The sequence below is a fragment of the Zootoca vivipara genome, chromosome 15 (assembly GCF_965207765.1).
Source record: "Zootoca vivipara chromosome 15, rZooViv2.hap1.1, whole genome shotgun sequence".
NCBI classification, from domain to species: domain Eukaryota; kingdom Metazoa; phylum Chordata; class Lepidosauria; order Squamata; family Lacertidae; genus Zootoca; species Zootoca vivipara.
In genome coordinates, this window is record NC_142598.1 from 39044121 (window position 1) to 39067151 (window position 23031).

Below are 23031 nucleotides of genomic sequence, written 5' to 3' on the forward strand. Positions count from 1 at the left end.
GTTCCACATTCTGCCCATGGAAGGGTTATCAAGATAAATACTTTATGTAGGAATAGAGAAATGCTTTAGATTTCACTGGAAGGTTCTTTCTAAGAAGCAGCGCCTAGTAAGTTGGGGTAAAAAGGTAAAGGACCCCTGACAGTTAAGTCCAGTCGCGAACAACTCTGGGGTTGCAGCGCTCATCTCGCTTTACTGGCTGAGGGAGCCGATGTTTGCCTGCAGACAGTTTTTCCTGGTCATGTGGCCAGCATGACTAAGCCACTTCTGGCGAAACCAGAGCAGTGCATGGAAACGCCGTTTACCTTCCCGCTGTAGCGGTCCCTATTTATCTACTTGCATTTTGACGTCTTTTCGAACTGCTAGGTTGGCAGGAGCTGGGACCAAGCAACAGGAGCTCACCCCTTCGCGGGGATTCGAACCGCCGACCTTCCGATCAGCAAGCCCTAGGCTCAGTGGTTTAGACCACAGCGCCATCCGCTCAGCAATACCCCACCAGAGCCAATATCATCACCATCATGCCGCATGCAAGCTCCCCCTGCCTCAGGGTCTCCAACAGAAAGCTACCTATAAGGATGCAGGGTTCCTTTCCCCCTGCCACTCAGTGTTGGCAACTATTTATTGCTTTCCATCTTATCATATCAATTGCCATTGCTTCTAGGCCTTCAGTCCAGAAGCCATCTAACTTTGCAAGTAAACTTTTTGGAACCAAGGCTAGTTTGTGCCTGGTAGAATGGAAGCTAACATATTTGGGGGGAGGGGAGTTTCCATTCCCCCCCTATGGGTTTGTTTATTTTTTAAATGATTGCTGAAAACCACAGCTTCATCTGGTTCAACTTTATTTAACGGTGAGAAAATCAACAAACCACACCACATTCCGTAAGCAAATTACATACCACTAGAAGTGGCTAAAGATGAAACAAACACACATTTTAACTGATTTGAGAAGAAGCAGCGAGGTCTGCGTCACATGACAGGTCAACCATTTTGAAGAACATTCCAATAGCTTGGACGAATTTGAATTTTTCAAGTGTATAAAGTAATGTAAAATCTTTAGTGTATAAAGTAATGTAAAATCTTTAGTGTTGAACAGCTGACATGTTAAACTCCCATCCAGACAGGTAAGAGGAATCGCCTCTTCTCTGAACACCTGTTCCCAAAAGCCATCAAGCTAAAAGCTGGGTTAATTTACCTCATTCTTACAGACCTTTTAGAAAAGAGATTTTATTAAGAGAATTTCATTTATAAAAAGAGAGACCAAGGGGGAAAAGTTGAGTGAGAATGAGAAAATTAAAAATACTGTTATAATACATTAATATACAGATGTGCATATGCTTATTATCATAATAATACACATATAATTGTAAGTCACCTAATATATTCTTACAGACTTTAGTCATATTTCCATTTCCCCCATAGAACAAAATATGCATCACAACAGATTTTCAAAAATCAATACAATTTTTTCCCCAAATCATATGATAAACCACAACCTGTATTACCCTCTGGGAAATATATTCCTGCTTCCGTTTTATAGGGACCATTAGCCAAAACATACACTGGCTTCGTGGGGAGGGTACTGCATTTTCACAATCACAGTAGGATCACATCTTGCACCGGGGTGGGGAGGGGCAAACATTCTAGATATAGCCTGTATACGCAAACCACCATCACACAACCTTCCTTACCTTTATTGGACTCTGAGATGCTCTGGCAAGATAACGCAGAGCAGTCCGAGTGCCCACGAGATCTCATGAGAGCATCCCAGAGCCCAGTGAGCAAGTCTGAGAGCTTAAAAGCTCTTTCTGTGCTGGGAAAACCCAGCGCAAAATGAGCCTTTAAGCTCTCAGACTTGCGTGCAATTAATTTGACTGTGTGATGGGTTACAGCAGGACTAGAGGAGCCCGAAGTGCATATATGGCCAGGAGGCGCTGGTCAGAAGAGCTCTAGAGCTGGAGGATCAGGGAAGAAGAAGGAAGACTTGAGAGGCAAGTGGATTGGCTTGATGACTGAAGACTTGCTGGGGAGAGCTGGATCGCTTGGCTTAAGCTTTCCTATTTGATATATGCTGCAGTCAGTAATTTCTGTGTTTAGCTTCTCTCCTTCCATATTCTGTTTTCCAAAATCATACACCGTGTTAATTGGGCCATTCCATTTACTGAAACTCTGGTAAATTATAAGTTAACTTCTGAAGAAAGGCAAGGAACAAGGCACTTCTCAAGATGTAGGAAGACAAGCAGCTGATCATCAGCCTGGCTGGCTGGTGAAACCATTCCCCTTAGCAGGCGATAATCAGAACAAGTTGGGGATTTCTGGAGCAGAGAACAACTGACATGAATGTTTGGCTGGACAAGAGTCACAGATAGACAATGAGGAAAGGGGAACTTTTTCAGAGACAAACTACTACCCCCACTTTCTGCTTTTAAGTAATCAAAATTAATACTTCCCTTTGCCTAAAACAGCTACCGGTATAAAGGCAACTTAAGAATCATCTTCCTGATCTCTCTCCAAGTTGCAAAAAAAAAAAAGATATTTGTTTCATCTTTCAGAAAACATTTACATGTCAAATAACTCCCTATTATGTTTCAAATGAGTGGGTTTTCGTATTCTTTTGTTCGCTTTTCAGTTTCTAGGTACCTGTTACAATTGCTTTCGGGTTTTTTGTCTCATCATTTAGCAATATGAATGCAGCTGGGGTTTCAACTCTCCAAATACTAAATATGAACAAGACATATTGTGGTCTTTTGCAGAACTGCAGAGCAAGTTGATCACTTGAAAAACCAGATGTTTTGTTATCTCCAAATTAGGCACGGACTTCATTTCACACAGGGGAAGGACTTCATTTTACCATCTATCATGCTTCTGGAATCTTTTTTACACTCCAGAGCGGGCAACAACAGTCATATTTCCCAAACCCATTTATTCCTAACTGAATTTTCACTATGGTGTCCTAAGCCTGGCAGGCATTTGTGGGGAAATGAATATTAAGGGAACAGATCTGACCTAAACAGCAGCTGTATGGTTGTATAGCTCTCTTTTAAGGGAACGCTGTGCAAATGTGGAACAGGCCACATGTCTCCTAACTATGCACTTGGCCACACATCGTCCCCCCTGGACACATTTTTAATAATAAAGCTCTTGAAATCAGAACACACATCAAATGTGGCACCAATACAACACAGCACGTTCAGTAACTTTGTCTTGCTCATTTATTCTTGGTTGTGAAGAGTCAATCTTTCATTCCATGTAAAAGCTGGGAGTCTTAATCACAGTGAACCAACCCATCATGGTAAAAGGGGAATTGCTTTCTTTCTGACACATTCCTAACAAATGGTGGCCAGATGCTGTTACACACATGCACACACACACACACGTACACCACCATTATATTTTAAATGGGTTGGGAGTTTAGTAATATATAAATAAATAAAATACATTAATTCAGTAACTTTTGATTAGGTTTTGAATACTTTAAAGATCACATTCTTCCAAAGGGCTCTTTGAAGACAAATGCTGTAAGGTAGTCAATGGCAACACTACCCATGCTAGGTTATATGAGACTACATTTTAAAGAGAGAGAAATCCAAAATCCAGAGTTAGGCAATAACTTTGCTGTGACCAAGCAAAATGGCACACAAAAAATGTGGCAAGCTTCCAAGTTCTTGGAAGCAAGAACTGTTTTACAGAAAATAAAAGGAAAGGAGAATAAGAGGGAGGAGAGTTAAGACGGAGTCGCTTTGTGATTGAAGTTACTAATACAATACTAATATATTTTAACCATCAAGCAAACTTGACCATCACTAGGTGCGCATTCATACAAAGATCAACCTGGGTGTTTCATGTATGGCTGGCAGAAATTCATAAAAAGAGGAACTAAGTGGTACTGCAATTATTGGAATTGTCTCCCTCATTACATTAGAATGGTATCTAAATGCCTCCGCTATTACTGCTTCCCCACACACGATATTCACCATATAACTTCTTAATTTGAATGTCGCCATTGTCTAACGCCAGGTAAACTGGTCTGGTCGTTCTCAGTGGAGGGATTAGCATTAAAGTGCTCCTTCTTCAGAGAGATTCAACCACCCATTTTAGAAGACCAGTAAGGACAATTTTGTTTTTCTGGTAAGCATTTCAATTGTTTAGCATTCCCAGATTGCAAATGGATTGTTTATTGAACGAACTGGCTGCTATATATATCTTTCCTATTGATGTGGGCTGGTTGGTTGGTTGGTTGGTTTCAACCACAGAATTGTAGAGTTGGAAGGGACCCTGACGGTCATCTAGTCCAAGCCCTGAATCTAGTCAAATCACCCTGTATTTTTACTAGAGGGTGTACTGATTCCCTTCATATATTGTTCACCATCAGTGGAATAAATAAATGAGCAGGAACGCACGTGGATGACAACGGCCAGGACTGCCTGCGTGTGCAGAATAAAAATTGCGAGAACTCACCCCTCATTTCTTCTGCATAAGTTAAGATAGCTGTGAGGAAGAAATCAATTTTAAAGATGGCTTATGTAATACCAACTTGAAGATGGGAGGAATTTGTAGAAACCACTCATTTATGATTACTCCTTTCCAAGCAACGTGGGCCCAAGGGATCATCATAAAGAAGAAGAAAAGTCAACCAGGTATTTGAGAGCTAGGCTCAGAAAGAACAAGCAGGACAAGGGTTATTATAATGGTGTTGATATCAAGCTGTTTCAAGACCTTTTGGCACGTGCAACCACAAAAGTGCTTCAGAATTTTTGTTTCTCGGAGGGATCCTACTGAAGGTATTATTTGTTTGCTCCTCGCCCATCTTATCCACGTAACACTCTTTTCTTCTTCACTAGCTATGCAGAAGCAAGAATTTATTTCATCTTTTTATTGGGCGGATTATTATTCATTATCACGTTTCTGTCATACTGTAGAAACAGGGCCCAGGTTGAGCCTATGCAGTGAAGAGAAAGTCTGGTCTTTAATGGCTGGGGTCAGTGTTAGAAACTCAGGTATATAAGCTAGTTGCCAAATGGCACCTTAACAGAATGTGCTGTCACCACAAGAGAATGCCTAGGTGCCACCCCCACCCCATGTAGTGGTGGTGGTGATTACCACTTTTGCATTTTAAAGGTAAAAAATCTCAAAGTGGTTTACAACACATCAAAACATCAAATAAAACAATCCAAATAAAACAAATTCAAGCATCAAAGAAAATATTTCAGATCCTTCTCTAAGTGACATGTGGCTTTCCCCATATTTATTGACCTACCTAATTTATAGAGGTGCCCCATAACAGAAGTGCTATAGGAAGCCAGTGTGGTATAGTGGTTAGAGCAGGCATCCCCAAACTGCGGCCCTCCGGATGTTTTGGCCTACAACTCCCATGATCCCTAGCTAACAGGACCAGTGGTCGGGGAAGATGGGAATTGTAGTCCAAAACATCTGGAGGGCCGAAGTTTGGGGGTGCCTGGGTTAGAGTGTTGGGCTAGGACCTGCAGGATTAGGGTTCAAATCCCTACTCAGTCAGGAAGCTCAGTGGGTGACCTTGAGCCAGCCACTGCCTCTTCACCTACCTCACAGGATTGTTGTAGGGAGGAACTGGGGAGGGGGGGTGAACTGTGAACTCCTTGGAGAAAAAGGTAAGAGACAAATGCAATAAATAAGCTCTTCTGCTGACCTGCCTAAGACAGCTGGAGAGGACCAGCCAGATGGAGGTGTCAGTCACCATCCAGAGAGCTCCACATGGTTGCAATTGGACCCACACCCGTTGCAAAAAACGCCAGGTACATGGGGAATTTTTAACACTGGCTGGGGTGGTCACTATAGGCAGGCAGGCAGGCAGGCAGGCTAGTTCCAACCCAATTACAGTAAGTGTCCATTTACTTCTTTCCCATATAACTGAATGGCTGTTCTTCACTCCTGGAGAAAAGCAGAAGTGTGCCATCTGGGAACATTGCTGCTGCTCCCCCATAAACATTAGATATCATGGGCCACATGGCAGTGATGCATAGGAAGCTGCAATGTGCATCTCTGTGTGCAGAACACATAGAGATGCGCTGAATCCCTGAGACGTTTTTTCAGCACAGAATCCGTTACCTGTAAGAAAGGCCAGAGGTAAAACAACGAGGGAGATACCAATGAGCATAAGGAGCCTAGGTCAGAAGCAGGCAATTCAAGCCCCCTTGGCTATTTTCTGAAACAGAAAGATAGAAAATTCAGGTTCCTGGTTTTCACTTTCAAAAATGTGGTTTCCTTCCCCCCCAACAGCAATGCTTTTCAATGAAATCACTTCCTCAGTGAGTAAAGTGCTGCTCCAGAGATGTATGGCGAAGATAAAGCCTATTCCAGCCCATTGCTCCTTTCCATTCATAACATTTTAGATCTTCTATTACATTCAATTCACATGGACATTTCCTCTTTCTAAATACAAAATTAACATGCTTTCCTTGAGCTACTTGTGTTACATTTCCTGTTTCTGTCTTGGCGTATCTCATCTTTGGTCATGCAAAGGGAGCGATGAAGAAAATACAGCAGGCGATACGTAACCTCTGGACACCATAAGCCCACTAGGTCTTTGTGATTCAGTAGGTATGGGCAATAAGAAACTAACCAACTAGCTGCAGAAAAATTATGGAAAGAATAATATTTGAATTCACGAAGTGAACCAAGGTGTTACAAGGAGGAACTTAAACAAAATAGGGGGGGGTGTAGAATATATAAGCAGTACCGTGCTGAAGTTTGTGGAAATCTCAAAGGGGTTCTATCATGTACAACAATAAGGTACATGAGAAAGAACAACATAGCACAGTTTATATCCCACTAGGCTGGTGAGTTTTTGCATATTGGAGGGGCAGGCATACTCCCTTCCCCTCCACAATGTAGGTAAGCGTGATGAAAGCAAACGAACATTGCATTGAACTCTTTCAAAACATGCATCATTTAAGACAGCATGTACCTTAAGAGTTTTTGAGCACCGTAGAGCATAGCACTTTGAGAATGTGATGAACGTGATAATCTGACCAAGTTCACATGCAAACGCTAAGCCAAACTAAGAGCACGCAAGTGCGCTGGTGCACAGGGAGCATGTCACAGCCCCACCCACTCCTGTCACTGCCAAGCTACTGGGAATTAAGCTATGGTTTAACTTAGCATTGTGCCCAAAACTGAGCTTGTGGTTTATCTCACTTCAAACAAAACATGAGCTATAACTGTGGCTTGTTCTTGGCTTACCACACTTGGTTATGTCAGGTTTAGGCCTAATTCTATGCCAAACCATGGATTAGCTCCCTGGGGTACAGCAGCAGCAGCAGCGAAGTAAAGCACCTGCCCCCACCTCTTTTCAGGCTTCTGACCAGGCATGTCTACCTCCTGGGCTGCCTCCCTCCTCAGCCGCACAAAGCTCTCCTCTTCTGAGCAACCTGAATCCAAGGCACCAAAGGAAGATCCCCCCCCTCCTCCCCCAACCCTGGTTCCCACCATTCGGCCCCTCCCCCATTTCTTTCTCCACCTATGTCTGGGCCTGCCAACCCAAGCTCCGTCCCAACTGTGCTCATGACACAATCTAAGAATTAGAGGTCTAGTGGGTGGTGAAACTGTTTTTATTTTTTCCACTGTGCATTTTACCACCTATCAGCATGCTTTGAGTGAAATCTTTGTAGTTATAAGCCAAGTTAGTAGCCTAAGGGGGGGGGCACAGGGCCTGTTGCCCCAGGCACAAAATTTGTTAGGGGTATAAGATTTCAGCACCCAGTGCTGCCTCAATACAGCCAGGGGTTTCCGTCACTGGGCTCTGTTGGAATGACTCTTCTTTTCTTATCTCTGTGGTTGCAATCTCCTGGGTAACTGAGACACTGTTAGGCAGTTGAATGTGCATGTGTACCCTGTCCATTTCTGTCTCTCCAGCCCACCCAGCCCCGGGCACCGACAACCTATGCTACACCACTGAATAAGGTTGCCAGTCCTATGCTTATATCCTGGGGTCCACAGCCACCTTTTCTGCCAATTGCTCTACCAGACATGGCCCAACAAAAGCTACCATTGTTACTAACCAAGTTAGTACTGAGCACCCACCTAGGGTGCTTCTATGTAGCCATTTATTGTGAAATTGGTACTGCTCCTGCTCAAACATTTCTTCCAGCATCTATGATACCATAAGCATCAAAATGCCAGCTCATACTTTTTCTTGCTTTGAATCTGGATTTTCTCCTAACACTGAAAAACCACAAGGAAGTTATAAAGGACCAGATGTTGCAAAAGAATCACCAGCTACAACTATCAGCGGATAAAACAACCCTAGAAAGAACATAGTAAACTTCAGGGTATTCACAAAGAAGGATCATTTGGTATATGGAGGTGAGGTGTCTTTTATCATCCAGATAATAGCTTGAGGTGCTATGTGAGAGGCGGTGTACAAATATCTACATAAAATTAAAATTAGAGAAGTACAGTTTACAAATAAATTATATATAGGTTAGCAAGACTGTTTAATTCTCTCTTTCTCCATTCTCTTTTCTTTCTGCTTTCTGAATGCAGACTCTTTCGTAAGCCACAGACAAGTCTTTGAAAAAAACACTGGTGTTTCCTAAATACCAAACAAGCAATTCACCCATATGACTATGCAAAAATTGAAACTGAATTAAACTGAATTGCACAAGAAGTGGAATGTGGGAGACAGCTATGCTTTCCTTGGTCATAATGACCCCATTCTCCCTATCTGCCAAGCATTCTCAAAATATACCTATTGTGGAGAAGAGCGGCTGGAGATTTTAAAAGGATCTTGACAAAAACATTGGATTTTCTTGCCAAATACATTTTGTTGTCACACATTTTAGATTTTTTTTAAAAAAGGAAGAATGATTTAAGTCACATTAATTCTGAGGTGTGACCTGGAATGGTAGGTTCAGAACATGGTGCCAAATGGTTCTCTGAAACACCTGTTGTCACAATGAAAGAAGTAAATGCGGAAATGTGCAGAGACACAAAATTGCCTTGGTTTCATAATTAAAATGTTCACGACATGTCAAATTTAAACAGTACTGGAAAACATATTTACGTATTATGTCATGGAACAAAAGTCAAATTTGTCCGTCCAACAATAGGTCAATGCAGGTTAGCACGTTGCCACACACCGTTCCTCACCTCATGTACATGATTGCCTCCTTACTACTTCACAGAGCATCACAAACAACCAAAGCTCACCCACAGAAGGACATTTGGTCATCTGTACAGGCTCAGCGTGACCTATCCTCATACAAATCTACCTGCATTAAGTTTTATCAAAACCAAGGAGAGGTTTTAGGCCTGGACCAATCAAGGGTAGCTTCCACCAACTGCGTTGAAAAGTAGGCAAGTCATAATTAAAGAAGGGCAACAGAATCAAACCATGGTTTCAGACTGTGGCTTCTTCTCAAACCATAGTTTAAACTGTCTACTTTCCCAATCTCGAACTTCCCCATGATCTGTGGTTACTTTACAATCAAAGCTCTTCGGCACAGTTGTGAAAGATGAGGAGAAGGGAGGGAAAGTGTACAAGCCTGAGGCTTGCCACAGCTTGTTCTCATAGCAAAAAGCCTTGGTTGAATTGAGCCAATATGAGCATCTTCAGCGTGCATTTGGTAGCAAACCAAACAGTATCATGTACTAATATGTTATAATACATTACAGCTCAATTCTTCATGTAAACCCTTCCTTACATATTAATTTTAAAATTTATACCCCATCTTTCAAAACAGAAGACCCTCCTAAGACAAAAGAACCTTTGCACAAGGATAGTGGTAGTAGTGGTAGTAGTAACAACAACAACAACAACAACAACAACAATAATAATAATTTATATGTCATCCATCTGACTGTGATGCCCCAATCACTCTGGCACCCAACAAAGAATAGTCAAAACACAATATAACATCATATATACTCTCACTGTGCCAACACTTTTAAACTCAAGAGAAATTGTAACTGTCCAATAATTTAACACACCAATGCAATTTTGCACTATTCTGGTTCTTCCTCATTTTCCTCTACTATTTTACAACATTTATAATATTTTATCTAACCAATGAATGCTTATTTATTTGTATTAATCATTCATTTTGTATACTGGCCCTTTATGCGAAGATCTTAGGGCAGTTCACAGCATAAAAACACAACATAAAAACACAAAACACATAATTAAAAAACAAAAATGAAACAAACCTATAACCAATATTGGTTCTCTTGTTTTCCCAAATCAACAGAGGAAATAATTGTTGGTGAACCAACATGACACTGAGCAACACAGTGGACCACACCTAGAGAAGGTGGAGAGATAGGCACACAAATGCATATATAATTAAGCCCTAATTAGGTACTTATTTCAGATAAACATACAGTGGTACCTCGGGTTAAGTACTTAATTGGTGCCGGGGTGCCATTCGTACCCTGAAAAGTACTTAAGCCGAGAGGTGATAGCGCATGTGCGCAAAGCGCAGATAGAGCGCTTTTGCGCATGTGCACGCAACAGAAACCGGAAGTAAACACTTCCGGGTCCGCCGTGTACTTAACCTGAAAGTACGCAACCTGAAGTGTACTTAACCTGAGGAATGAATGTATCTGTGTGCAATATGCAGCTAGCACTTCATATGTTAGGGGGCGGAAGCAGATAGATGCTAGCTCTTTAGTGCTTACCTTCTTAATAGCCATTGTGTAGCACTCTGAAGTATTCAGTGTGCGCTTCACTTGCATTACCGTATCTAATTGTAATTTTTACTTCAACCGTTTAAATTAAGTCAGTATTTTTTCAAAAAAAACATGTTGCAAATACTGAGACGGAGAGAGGATTGTCTAAGTCTACCTAGTGAGTTCCTCACAGAGGTAAGATTAAAACTGGAGGCTTTGTGGTTTCCTGAGCTCAATGTCTTGCTCTCTATCCTACCAGCACCCTTCTGCCCCAACAAGTGAAGAAGCATCCCCTAGATTATGACCACCTATTAGAACAACTTGATGAACTGCCTTCCTTTCTGGTCTTCCTATTGTCAATCACAGCTAGACACCGCAAGTCTATTTGTTTCCTCACAAGCTAGAAGAAGTGAAGAAGTGTGCATGCACACGAAAGCTCATACCAAAATAAAAACTTAGTTGGTCTTTAAGGTGCTACTGAAGGAATTTTTTTATTTTACTTCGATCCAGACCAACACGGCTACCTACCTGAAGCTAGAAGCTGCAAGAGATAAGGCAAGTGGGATAAATGTCAGTACAGTATACAGGATCAAATATCTTATTTAGAACAGAGTAGTTGGGGGTGAAAAACTGCAGGCTTAATTGCTGCTAAATGCAAACACGCACGTGCTCTAAAAAAAGCCTGCCTGGAGTTTCATAGAAAACACACACAGCGAAAGTTGTTGAGAAACAGAATGATGCACTTAAAATAATATCTGTTTACAATTTCAAGTTGCTGCATGGTGGAAAACTTGATTTCTGTAACATGTCCTCAAGATACAATCAAATGCGAGAATGTATCCTGCGGTAGGTCGAACTTTCCAATTACTAGAAGCAAGCGCACAAGAGATATAATTACTTATGACACTGGGACAGGCATGCATGTTTCGACACACACAGAGTTCTGAACAACGTTTTTTGGCAGTATATGACAGAAGACTTTAAATGGAACTTTCAAAGACAAGGTGTACTGTGTTATAAAAATATACCGAGTTGAAAAGATCTTTTTTATCCCACCAAATGGTTTTCAAAAGGTATGAACATATTATGCTTAAATATCTCTTTAAAGGCTCGGGAAAGAAAAATATTTCCCTACAGCAGTAAATACAAGCTACATGACAGATTACAGAGAGGGGGGGGGGGTGGAATATAACTTTGAGCAGTTTTCTTTTCCTTGGGTGAAATGATTTAATTTTCTCTTTTAAGAATGCATAATTTATGGCGAAGAACTTTCAATCAAAGAGAGGTGAGGGGTTTTTTTTAAATGAATTTAGGAACACGTCCTTAGCATCAAATAATATCAATTCGCAAGATAAATTCCTGTATAACTTCTGACATTATTGGTTGGGCAGAAAAATGCAGCAGCTTAGGCATCAACCATTGCATTAAGAAGCCATTCAAAACTAAGGGCCTGTGATTCACACAGCCATTTCACACGATGTCCAGCTGTTTTGTTTGTCTGGCACAGAGAGAAAACAGAATTTCGCATGCAGGCATCATTAGCAGCATTTAATGGAAGGGATGTAGTTCAATGGCAGAGCACCTGCTTTGCGTTTCAAAAAGTCCCACATTCAATCCCAAGCATCTCCAGGTATGGCTGAGAATGTTCCCTGTCCAAAATTCTGGAGAGCCACTGCCAGTATGGACAATACTGGACTAAATGGACCCATGGTCTAACAAGGGCAAGGCAGCTTCCTGTGCTCCTACCTGAGACAGGTACACAGCTTGGATCCATTACCTGAGGCTCAGGTGGCCTCGATGCATCAGCTTCGTCTGGTGACCCAGCTGCACCCCTTTCTGGGGAGGGATAGCCTACCTTCTGCCATCTATGCTTTGTAACCTCTAGGGTAGATTGCTGCAACATGTTATACCTGGGAACTTCAGCTAGTTCAAAATTCAGCAGCCAGGTTGCTCACCGGGGCAAGATGGTTTGAGCATACAATGCCAATCCTGGCCCAACTGCACTGGCTGCCAATTGGTTTCTGGGCCCAATTCAAACTACTGGTTTGGACCTATGAAGCCTTAAATGGCTCAGGACTGTAATACCTTAAGGAGCGCTTCTCCCCATATAAACTGACCCAGACCCTGTGATTATCATCTGAAGCTCTTCTTCGTGTGCCCGCTCCATGAGAGGTCCGGAGGGTGGCAACATGAGAAAGGGGCTTATCTGCAGTGAACCTGTTTGTTGAACGCTCTCCCCAGACAGGGTCACCTGGCACCATCATTATATAACTTGAGAAGCCAGGCAAAAACTTTCCTCTATAATCAGGCCTTTGACCTTTCACTATCTATGGACTTTTAGAAGTGAGTGGGATGTTTTCATAGAATAATAGAATTGCAGAGCTGGAAGAGACCCTGAGGATCATCGAGTCCAACCCCCTGCAATGCAGGTATATGCAGCCAGAGTTAGAAATTGGGATAGAAAAGCTAGGAGCCAAATGGCCCCTGGGAGCTAGGTTGTGGGTGCCAAAACAGAATGTCTAGTCACCATTGGGGAGGTGGCAACCAGATAAAGCAACTACTGTGATTAGTAGTTACAGGTGGGTAGCCGTGTTGGTCTGATGTAGTTGAAACAGAATTTTTTTTTTAAAAAAAAAAAATTCCTTCCAGTAGCACCTTAGAGACCAACTAAGTCTCCCCTACTGGAAGGATTTTTGTTTGTTTGTTTGTTTCTACTGTGATTACTGTGATTACATATTCATACTCCTTATTTTTTTATTTTTTAAAAACCCCACATAAACCAGGGTTCCCAAAATGTCCAACCATTTTTGGACTATAATTCCCATCACTGGTCCTGCTAGCTAGGCATGATGGGAGCTGTAGTCCAAAAACAGCTAAATATCCAAGTTTGGGAAACTGCAATAAACAAATATTTAATATAGTTCATTGTTTATTCAAGATTACTCTCTCTCTGTGTGTGTGTGTGTGAGCAGCAAGAGGTTACTGAGCAGTGCTTGCCAGGTTTGGGCTTCTTTTTTGTGGGGGGGAGGGGGAAATCACTGGAGACTAATGTCATTTTCGTAATGTTTTGTTTACTTATTAAAATATACATGCAGCAGATCCACTCCCCAACACTGGCACCTTCACCCCAAACTGGTTCCAGGTTTCACAGCCATCCCTCAGTCCCTCTTTTATCCCAAAACTGCGGTGTCTTTCAAAGAGAGACCTCAGATCTGCCCCCCACCCTTAGATGGGTATGTGTGAAGGTATGGCAACCTTACATGGCCTTCCCCTCCCCCAAACTTCAACTACCCATCATGAGCAATTAGACAGCCTTTTCTCTAACAACTAGCCTCAATTAAGAGACATTCCCATGGCCATTATCAGGCAATTTGCTTGACAAAAGGTATAGCTAGGCCAGTATTCATAACAATATCCTTCGGATCACACTGTTTTATAAACCAGTCAATATTTGCAAGAAGTGTGACTCTTCTCCAGGGTCAGATCTATATTATTAAAATAAGAGTCCCAAATCACTCAGAAAACATCAGCTGTAATCCCAGACTACTCAAAGGTAATCTGTCCAGATTCATTAAGGAGAAACCCACTAGCAAGGCTCTGCTGAAGTCTTGCTGAGGTGCATCCTGCCATTACTTAGCCAACATGCTAGATACATTGAGCAATTGCATTCATTTCCCAGAATGATACAAATGGCGGAGTTTTGTTCATTAGATGCTGCTGCTTTTGCGATTACTCCTGTCTATTTACAGAGTTCACATTTACAATAATAGCCTTGATTGCAAAGACGTCTAAAGGGGTTTACTTGTATCAGAATGAAATGACATATTAAATATTCAACAGTGCCAAGAACACTCAATGCTGCGCGAGAATGCTCAGAAGAGACACTCCACAGCACCATTAAGTACAACGGGGAATGGGGAAGCAAGATGTCCATCACATTTCCCAAAAGGCAAAAGGAAAGTTCAGTGTTGCACTAGCTTATTTACTACCCTTGAGATCAAGTTACCAAGAAGTTGTCCCTGGGTTAGGAAGGGCTTCCGGCGAGCTGCAGACATCAAAGGAAGTGCGAGATAGCCTCTCGGGGAATCTCGAGCTTAACGGAGCGCTTTGAAGTCACGCAAAGGCTCTGCGGACTTCTAAAACCTCAGGGGGGGTTACCCTGAGGGTCGTGGCACCCAGCTGTGCCCAGCGTGCCCTCCTACGCCTGGTTTTTCTAGGTTTTTATAGCCTGGGAACCGGGCGTGGGATTGAGCTGCGGGCGCGAAAGGGGAGAGACCACTGGCTCCGTTAAGCGCAGTCTCTGGCTTCCGATGGTAAGCAGCAAGTTCTCTTAAATTATAAACAATCCGTGTCAAAAGACGGAGGAGATAATTGGTTACTGATTAGAGATCGGATTTGTGAAGCTGTGGGGCGCAAAAACGGGGCCCGTCCCAGCAGCGGGAGAAAATGGCGCAGTAAGAAAATCGGAGGAGCTGAGCTATGGAAAGTGAAACTGTCTGCCTGCGGAGTGAGTTTTGCAGAAGTCCTTGTTTATTTTGTAACAAGGCAAGTTTTGAGGGGTGAAAAGAATTACCTAAAGACTCTATATTGATACTTTGTCTCTATCTTGGTGGTGGATCTGCAAGTGATCTAGATACTTTGTATTATCTGCGCTCTAGCCCAGAAAATACGATCGGCTTTGATCTGCCTGAAAGCTGTTTTAATATTGCTACAGCACTGAAGCAGGGGGAAGAGAAGGCTGACTTTTAAAACAATTACGAGTAGAGTATTTCCACACTAACTTCGAGCTTTGAAGGGGGGCCGATTTTGGATTGAGCCATCAAGAGGCTGAAGAGAGGGATTTACAGCTTTAGAAATGCAGATCTTGGGTCTTTACTCTTCCTAATTAGATACTGTGTATCATCTGTGCTTTAGCCCAGAAAATACGATCGGCTGTTTTAACACCGCTGTAGCATTGAAGGAGGGGGAGGAGAAGGCTGACTTCTAAAACAATTACGACTAGAGTATCTTCACACTAACTTTGAGCTCTGAAGGGGGGGCCAATCTTGGATTGAGCCATCAAGAGGCTGAAGAGGGGGATTTACAACTTTAGAAGTGTTGACCTGGGGTCTCTACTCTCCCTAATTAGATACTGTGTATTATCTGTGCTCTAGCCCAGAAAATACGATCGGCTTTGAGTTGTTTGAAAGCTGTTTAAATATTGCTGCAGCATTGAAGAAGGGGGAGGAGAAGGCTGACCTCTAAAACAATTATAAGTAGAGCATTCCTACACTAACTTTGAGCTCTGAAGGGGGGGCCGATCTTGGATTGAGCCATCAAGAGGCTGAAGAGGGGGATTTACAGCTTTAGAAATGCAGATCTGGGGTCTTTACTATCCCTAATTGGATTAAGCCTGCAAGTGGCTGAAGCTTTTAACTTGTTTTGGGTCTCATTGGATTCTATATGTGGATTAAGCCTGCAAGTGGCTGAAGAGTTGCGGGACTTGGCTTCTTTGTTTTAGGTCTTTGAAATTAAAGGTGAACTCAATTGAGTAAGAAGCGGAAAGGAGCTTATTAAGGAGGGACTGAGTTAAGGGGAATTGCAATCTGCAATCCTTCTATGTACTGAGAGTGGAAAAGTACTGAAAGAGGACTGAGAATTGATAGTATACCACCCAGTGGTGGAGAAGGGAATATACATACTCAGGAGTTGGGACAAAGTATAGCGCCATCTGGGGGTAAATTGGGTATTGCAGGAACTTGGGATTTTGAGCAGTACCCTCTAGTGGTGAGAAGGGGGATTTTCTTTGCTTTTTTTTTTGTTTGTTTGTTTTTGTTTCCCTCCTGAATAAAAATGGCAGGTAAAGAGGAAAAGAAGCCGGCAAGCACACCGAAAGACAGAAGAGGCTCTAAACAAGAAGAAGTTAAAGATCTAGAAGCTTTATGGCAAAAAATCAAAGATGAATTTAAACATAGTGAACAGCGAATGGATAAGAAATTGGGAGAGATTGACAAGATTGAAGGAGCGGTGGGAGAGCTTTCGACTCAGATAAAAGATCTGTCAGTGAGATCCAAAACAATGGAAGATTCAATTAAGAAGACACAAAAAGAAGTAAAAGAGGTTAAAAAGGAAACGGATAAAGTGAAAGACAAAGTGAAAAAACTGGATAAGGCACATGAACAAATGCTTGACAATTTGGCATTGATAGAAATGAAACAAAGACAGTTGAATCTGAAATTGAGGGGTATTCCTGAAGAAACGGGAGAAGATATCAAATCGAGAATAATTGCTGAATTGGCAAAATGGATGGGAAAAACAGATGAAGAAGTGAGTCAGACAATTGTAAATGTATTTAGAATTAAGGTGAAATCTGCAAAGGCCAAAGCAAGGAAAGCACCTGGTGATTGTGTGGTGATATTCAATACAATGGAGATGAAAAATGAGATTTTAAGACTGAGTTTCACCAACAAGCTAATCATCAGTGGTAAGCCTATAATTGTGTTTAAAGAGATACCAGGAAGATTTTTGAAAAAACGCGACAATTATAAAGCAATGGTGGCCTTGCTTAAGAGAAATGGAATTCAACATAGATGGGAATACCCCGAAGGAATGATGTTTCATTATAAGGAGAAGAGACATGTGCTGACAAGTATACAGGATATCGGAAAATTCTTGAGGAAGTACGAAAAATTTTTGGGAGAGTTGGACCCAGAACTAGCTGTTCTGGCAGAAGTAACAGCGGAAGAGGAAGAAGACCCAAGACCACAAAGAAGGAGGAGAAAGAGAAGAGAGGAAGAAGAAGAAAAGGCAGAGGAAGAAGACCAAGATCAAGAGTCAGAGAGAGAGGAAGAAGAAGAAGAAGATAAGGATTTAAATAAAGAACCCGACCAAGTTTAGTAAAATAATTTTCTGCTCTTCCTGATAGTAGGAAGTAAAATGGCATTGAAGTTACATTCCTGGAACGTGAATGGCTTGAATAATAAGACTAAAAGGAATAAAATTGATCATGTTTTGAAGAAGAAGAATTTGGATATAATTTGTCTTCAGGAAACACATGTGGCAAAAAAACATAGTTATATTCTTAAAAATAAAAGGTTGGGTAAAGAGTTTATAAGTTCGATGGAAAAGAAAAAGAGAGGAGTGGTCTTGTATATAAAGGAGAAATTAGATCCGAAATTGATTTTTAAAGATGAAGAAGGAAGAATAATCGCGGCTCAAATATCGATTGAGGGAGAAAAAATGTTAGTGGTGGGAATCTATGCACCGAATGAAAATAAGGCTGAATTCTACAAGAATCTGGAGGAAAGGTTGACTGAATATATGGATCAAAAGATAATGCTTATGGGCGATTTCAATGGAGTGACAGTGCCAGAATTGGATAGGACCAAGAAAAGGAAGAATGAAGGTAAATTACCAAAATCCTTCTTTGAACTAGTAGAAAACCTGGGTCTAGTGGATATTTGGAGACTGAGGCACCCTACAACTAAACAATTTACATTCTTCTCAGAACCAAATCAGAGTTCGGGAAGGATAGATAACATGTGGATCTCCAAGGAACTAGTGCCCAGGGTGAGTAAAACAGAGATAATACCACGTACACTGTCAGACCATAACTCTATATTCATGGAATTGAAAAACAAAGACCAAAAGTCCTTCAGGTGGAGAATGAACGAAGATTTATTTGATGATAAAGAGGTGGTCTCGAAAGCTAAGAAGACCCTGAAAGACTATTTTCATTGGAATTTATACAAGGATACCGGACTGGATATGGTATGGGATGCAAGTAAAGCAGTGATGAGAGGCTTTCTAATACAGCAAAACAGTTTTCTGAAACGAAAGAAAGAAAGGAAGAAAGAAGAAATTTTGAAATGTCTCATGGAAAATGAGAAGAACCTGATTGATAAACCCGAGAATCAGCAAATAAAGAATAATATAAAGATGTTACAGACACAATTCTCCATGTTGATCAATCAGGAGATTGAGTGGAAAATAAAACAAATGAGACAAAGAAATTTCGAATCGGCGAATAAAACAGGAAAACTGTTGGCTTGGCAGTTAAGGAAACGTCAAAATCAGAACATAATAACTAAGATTAAAACAGAGGGAGGAACGACGGAAGATTCAAAGGAGATTAAGAAAACCTTTCAAAAATTCTATAAGGATTTGTATTGCAAAAAGAAAGAAGATGAGAAGAAGATCAGTGAGTATCTAGGAAAATATGGATTGAAACCAATTCCAGAAGAAGAGAGGAAAAAGCTAAATAACAGGATAACGACACAAGAATTACAACAAGCAATAGGGAGAATGAAACAAGGTAAAGCACCAGGACCAGATGGTTTAACGGCGAAATATTATAAAGTACTGAATGAACTGTTGGTTCCAGTTTTAGAGGAAATGATGAATGATATTCTGTTGGGGGGAAAGATCCCAAATACATGGAAAGAGGCATACATAACATTGATCCCAAAGCCGGATACGGATGGCTTAGAAGTCAAAAATTATAGACCAATCTCATTATTGAATAATGATTACAAACTCTTTGCAGATATAATGTCCAAGAGATTGAAAGAAGTTTTAAATCAAATAATACATAAGGATCAGGCTGGTTTTCTTCCTGGTAGACAGCTAAAGGATAATGTAAGACACATAATAGATGTAATAGAATATCTGGAGACCAAGATAGATAAACCAGCTGTCTTGATGTTTGTAGATGCTGAGAAAGCTTTTGACAATATATCTTGGCAATTCATGAAGAGGAATTTGGAATCAATGGTTGGGAAGAATACATTCGTGAATGGGATCGAGGCGATCTATTCAGAGCAAAAGGCAAGATTGATAATTAATAACACCCTAACAGAATATTTTGAAATCACAAAAGGAACTAGACAGGGTTGCCCTTTATCACCGTTATTGTTCATCATGGTCCTGGAAATATTATTGATCAGATTAAGAGACCTATCTACAATTAGAGGTATTAAGGTAGGTGCAAAGCAATTTAAAGTGAAAGCCTTCGCAGATGATTTAGTTTTAACATTGGAAAATCCAAAGGAAAGTGTTGCAGAAGCTATAGAAGTAATGGAGAAATTTGGTCAATTGGCAGGATTCAAATTAAATAGACAAAAAACCAAGGTTATGGCAATGAATATGTCGAAAGAAGAAAAACAGGAATTACAGTTAAAACATGGACTCGACGTGGCTAAAAAGGTAAAATATTTGGGAATATGGATGACAGCAAAGAATATTAATCTTTACAGTGATAATTACGAACAAGTATGGAAGGAAATAAAGAAAGACCTGGAAAGATGGACTAATATGAAAATGTCATTCTTAGGAAGAATTGCAACAATAAAAATGAATGTATTACCTAAGATGTTATACCTATTTCAAACTATACCTGTGGTTAAAGGTACGAGGCAATTCCAAGAGTGGCAAAAGATTTTATCAAGATTTGTCTGGCAGGGGAGAAAACCTAGAATAAAACATAAGATTTTGGTAGATAAGAAAGAAAGAGGTGGATTCGCCCTGCCAGACTTGAGACTTTATTACGAAGCGTCCTGTATCTGTTGGATAAAAGAATGGATAACTCTAGAGAATACGGACTTGTTAGATTTGGAAGGTTTTAACAATAGATTTGGATGGCATGCATATTTATGTTATGACAAAAAGAAATCACATACCGGGTTTACGAATCATGTGATAAGAAGATCTCTGTACGAGGTGTGGGAAAGAAATAAAAGGCTGTTAGAGACTAAAACACCCTGGTGGGTCTCACCAGCAGAGGTATTAACAGTTAAGAAAGTAAATATGGAAAAGAGGCGGGCCACGTATGAGGAAATCTTGACGAAAACTGAAAAAGGATGGAGTTTAAAACCTTTTGAGGACATTAAAGGAGTGTTAACAGGATGGATAGAATACCATCAAATAAATGATGTGCTTAAAGAAGATAGAAAAATAGGTTTTGAGGATAAAAGATCCAAATTTCAAATAGAAGTGCTAGAAGGCAAAACAAAGCTTTTGACAAAGATGTATGATCTGTTGTTGGAGTGGTATACAAAAGATGAGTTGACAAAAGAAGTGATGATTAAATGGGCAAAAGATTTGGGGCATAATATTGAATATGATGCGTGGTTGAAACTATGGAATCAAACTTTAAGATTTACAGCATGTACTGCCTTGAAAGAAAATGTATATAAGATGATGTACAGATGGTATTTAACTCCAGTTAAGTTAGCTAAAATGTATAGAATGAGTGATAAAAGTTGCTGGAAATGTAAAGAGAAAGATGGTGAATTTTATCATATGTGGTGGACATGCGAAAAAGTTAAAAGATTTTGGGAAAGTTTATATAATGAATTGAAAAAGATGTTTAGATATACCTTCCCAAAAAAACCAGAAGCATTTTTGTTAGGAATAATAGGAGGAGAGATTAGAAAAGAAGATCAAACACTGTTTATGTATGCAACAACCGCGGCTAGGACTTTGTTAGCCCAAAAATGGAAACTACAGGAATTACCTACAATTGTGGAGTGGCAGATAAAAATGATGGACTATGCTGAACTTGCTAGATTGACATGCAAGATTCGTGACCAGGGGGAGACAAGGTTTCAAAAGGACTGGAGTAAATATGTGGACTATATGGAGAAAAACTGTAGATCATTAAAAACTCTCGCAGGATTAAAATAAACCTTACGAATTGACCAATATGTTAAAAAAGGAACTGCAAAAAAGGGAATTAACAAGAAAACCGCATGAAGGGAGGGGGGGAAGTCATAGCTCGGCGGAGCAAGGTAAAAGATGTGAATATAAGATTTTGTATAAAAGATTGGTTTTGTTAATTTGTTGAATTTGGAAAATCGGAATAAAATGTATTTTAAAAAAAAAAAAAAAAGGAAGGGAGCCAGCATAATATTTGGTTTCCCCAATGGTTGTGCTTGCTTGCAAACACATCATTTCAGCATGGTGTTGTACTTTGTCCTCAGTTTAAGGCCGGACTTTTAGCCAAAACATTTCTGGCATAAATAACTTGGCCCCAGAAGAAAAAGAAAATATATTGTAACTAAGGCCCAGCAGAATTATTGGATGTGTTCTGGGTCCCCTCTTTCCTTCTCTCCTTGACAAAAGCAAAAGTGGTGTTTTATTATAACAATGTAATCTGTGTGCCACTTAAAAACCAAACAAAAAAACAAACTAAATTACTTGACATTTAGTTACTGCAAACTCACAGGCACAATAAAAAGGTACTAACTGAGTCATCCTATACTCTGCTTGCACAAGGGAAGGGAGATGTGGCCCCTCTGCAGTAGTGGAACACACACATTGTATCTTGTACCTGCTCAGCCTGAGGGGAGAGGAAGACACAGCACATGCAAAATCCCCACACAGTATGAATAGGGCAGCGTCACACAGTACCCCTTGAAACACCAGCACCTGCTAATCCAATGCCCTCATGCTGCCAACACGTAAATAACTCATAACAGTGGGGACCTGCCCTCAGTGCCCTGCATCACAACAATGCACAGTGGCACAAGAAGCAACAGCTTGGTACTTAGCAGTCGAGAGGCATCTCTCCATGCTCGGGGTTCAAATCTCCCTGTGCTCCTCACAAGCACCATTTTGGAAGCAGGAAGCTTTCAGAGAGCACACACAGCCCTCCTGGGGCAAGGCTCAAAACCCATCTAAGAAAGGAAACTTTTTACCAAGCAGTCAGTGTGTGGTGCTGAGTGCAACAAGACTAGGCATAAACCAGGGGTCAGCAAGGTTTATCTTGCCTGGCCAGGATCGGTCCCGTGGAGATCCCTCCGTGGGCTGGATGCCCCCCCCCCGTGTGCGCGCGATTTTCGGCATCTGCTCAGATTTCCAGCACTGCAGAAGTGAGTCCCCGTGCCGCACTGCGCTGGTTTAGCGCAGGGTGCAAGTGGGCAGCTCGGTTCAGGGGCAGCTCATGGGCTGGTCAAACAACCTCTGAGGGCCGCTTCCGGCCCATAGGCCTTAGGTTGCTGACCCCCTGGCATAGACACAAGCTTGCAGCACTAGCCTCCAGGAGTTCACTTTGGGGGGGGGCACTGGGCAGCTGGAATGAGTTACAACCCCACTAGGGGAAAGGGGCAACATAGCGCTCCCCCCTCACCTTTTCCATATCAATCCCTTCTCAAATCTCTGGAGATATCCTTATCATGTGCAGGACCCTGTGGGAGATTTTGCACATCAGTATTCATGGGACAGGGACCCAGGTGGCGCTGTGGGTTAAACCACTGAGCCTAGGGCTTGCTGATCAGAAGGTCGGCAGTTTGAATCCCTGTGACGGGGTGAGCTCCCGTTGCTTGGTCCCAGCTCCTGCCAACCTAGCAGTTCGAAAGCACGTCAAAGTGCAAGTAGATAAATAGGAACCGCTACAGCGGGAAGGTAAACGGCGTT

General features: G+C 41.3%; 2 protein-coding genes across 4 annotated transcripts in view; one reads left to right on the top strand and one right to left on the bottom strand.

The window, feature by feature from the left end:
* BNC2 (basonuclin zinc finger protein 2) overlaps positions 1-23031 on the bottom strand; it is a 398914-nt gene that overhangs the window by 358343 nt on the left and 17540 nt on the right. The gene's annotated exons all lie outside the window — the stretch shown is intronic.
* On the top strand, positions 14698-17514 carry LOC148683449 (uncharacterized). Its single transcript, XM_088658339.1, has one exon. The coding sequence runs from the start codon at positions 16471-16473 to the stop codon at positions 17512-17514; it is 1044 nt and encodes a 347-aa protein (XP_088514465.1). The 5' UTR covers positions 14698-16470.

Excerpts from the sequence above, each read along its gene's own strand:
- LOC148683449 (XM_088658339.1), top strand. The coding sequence starts at position 16,471 with ATGGCAGGTAAAGAGGAAAAGAAGCCGGCAAGCACACCGAAAGACAGA.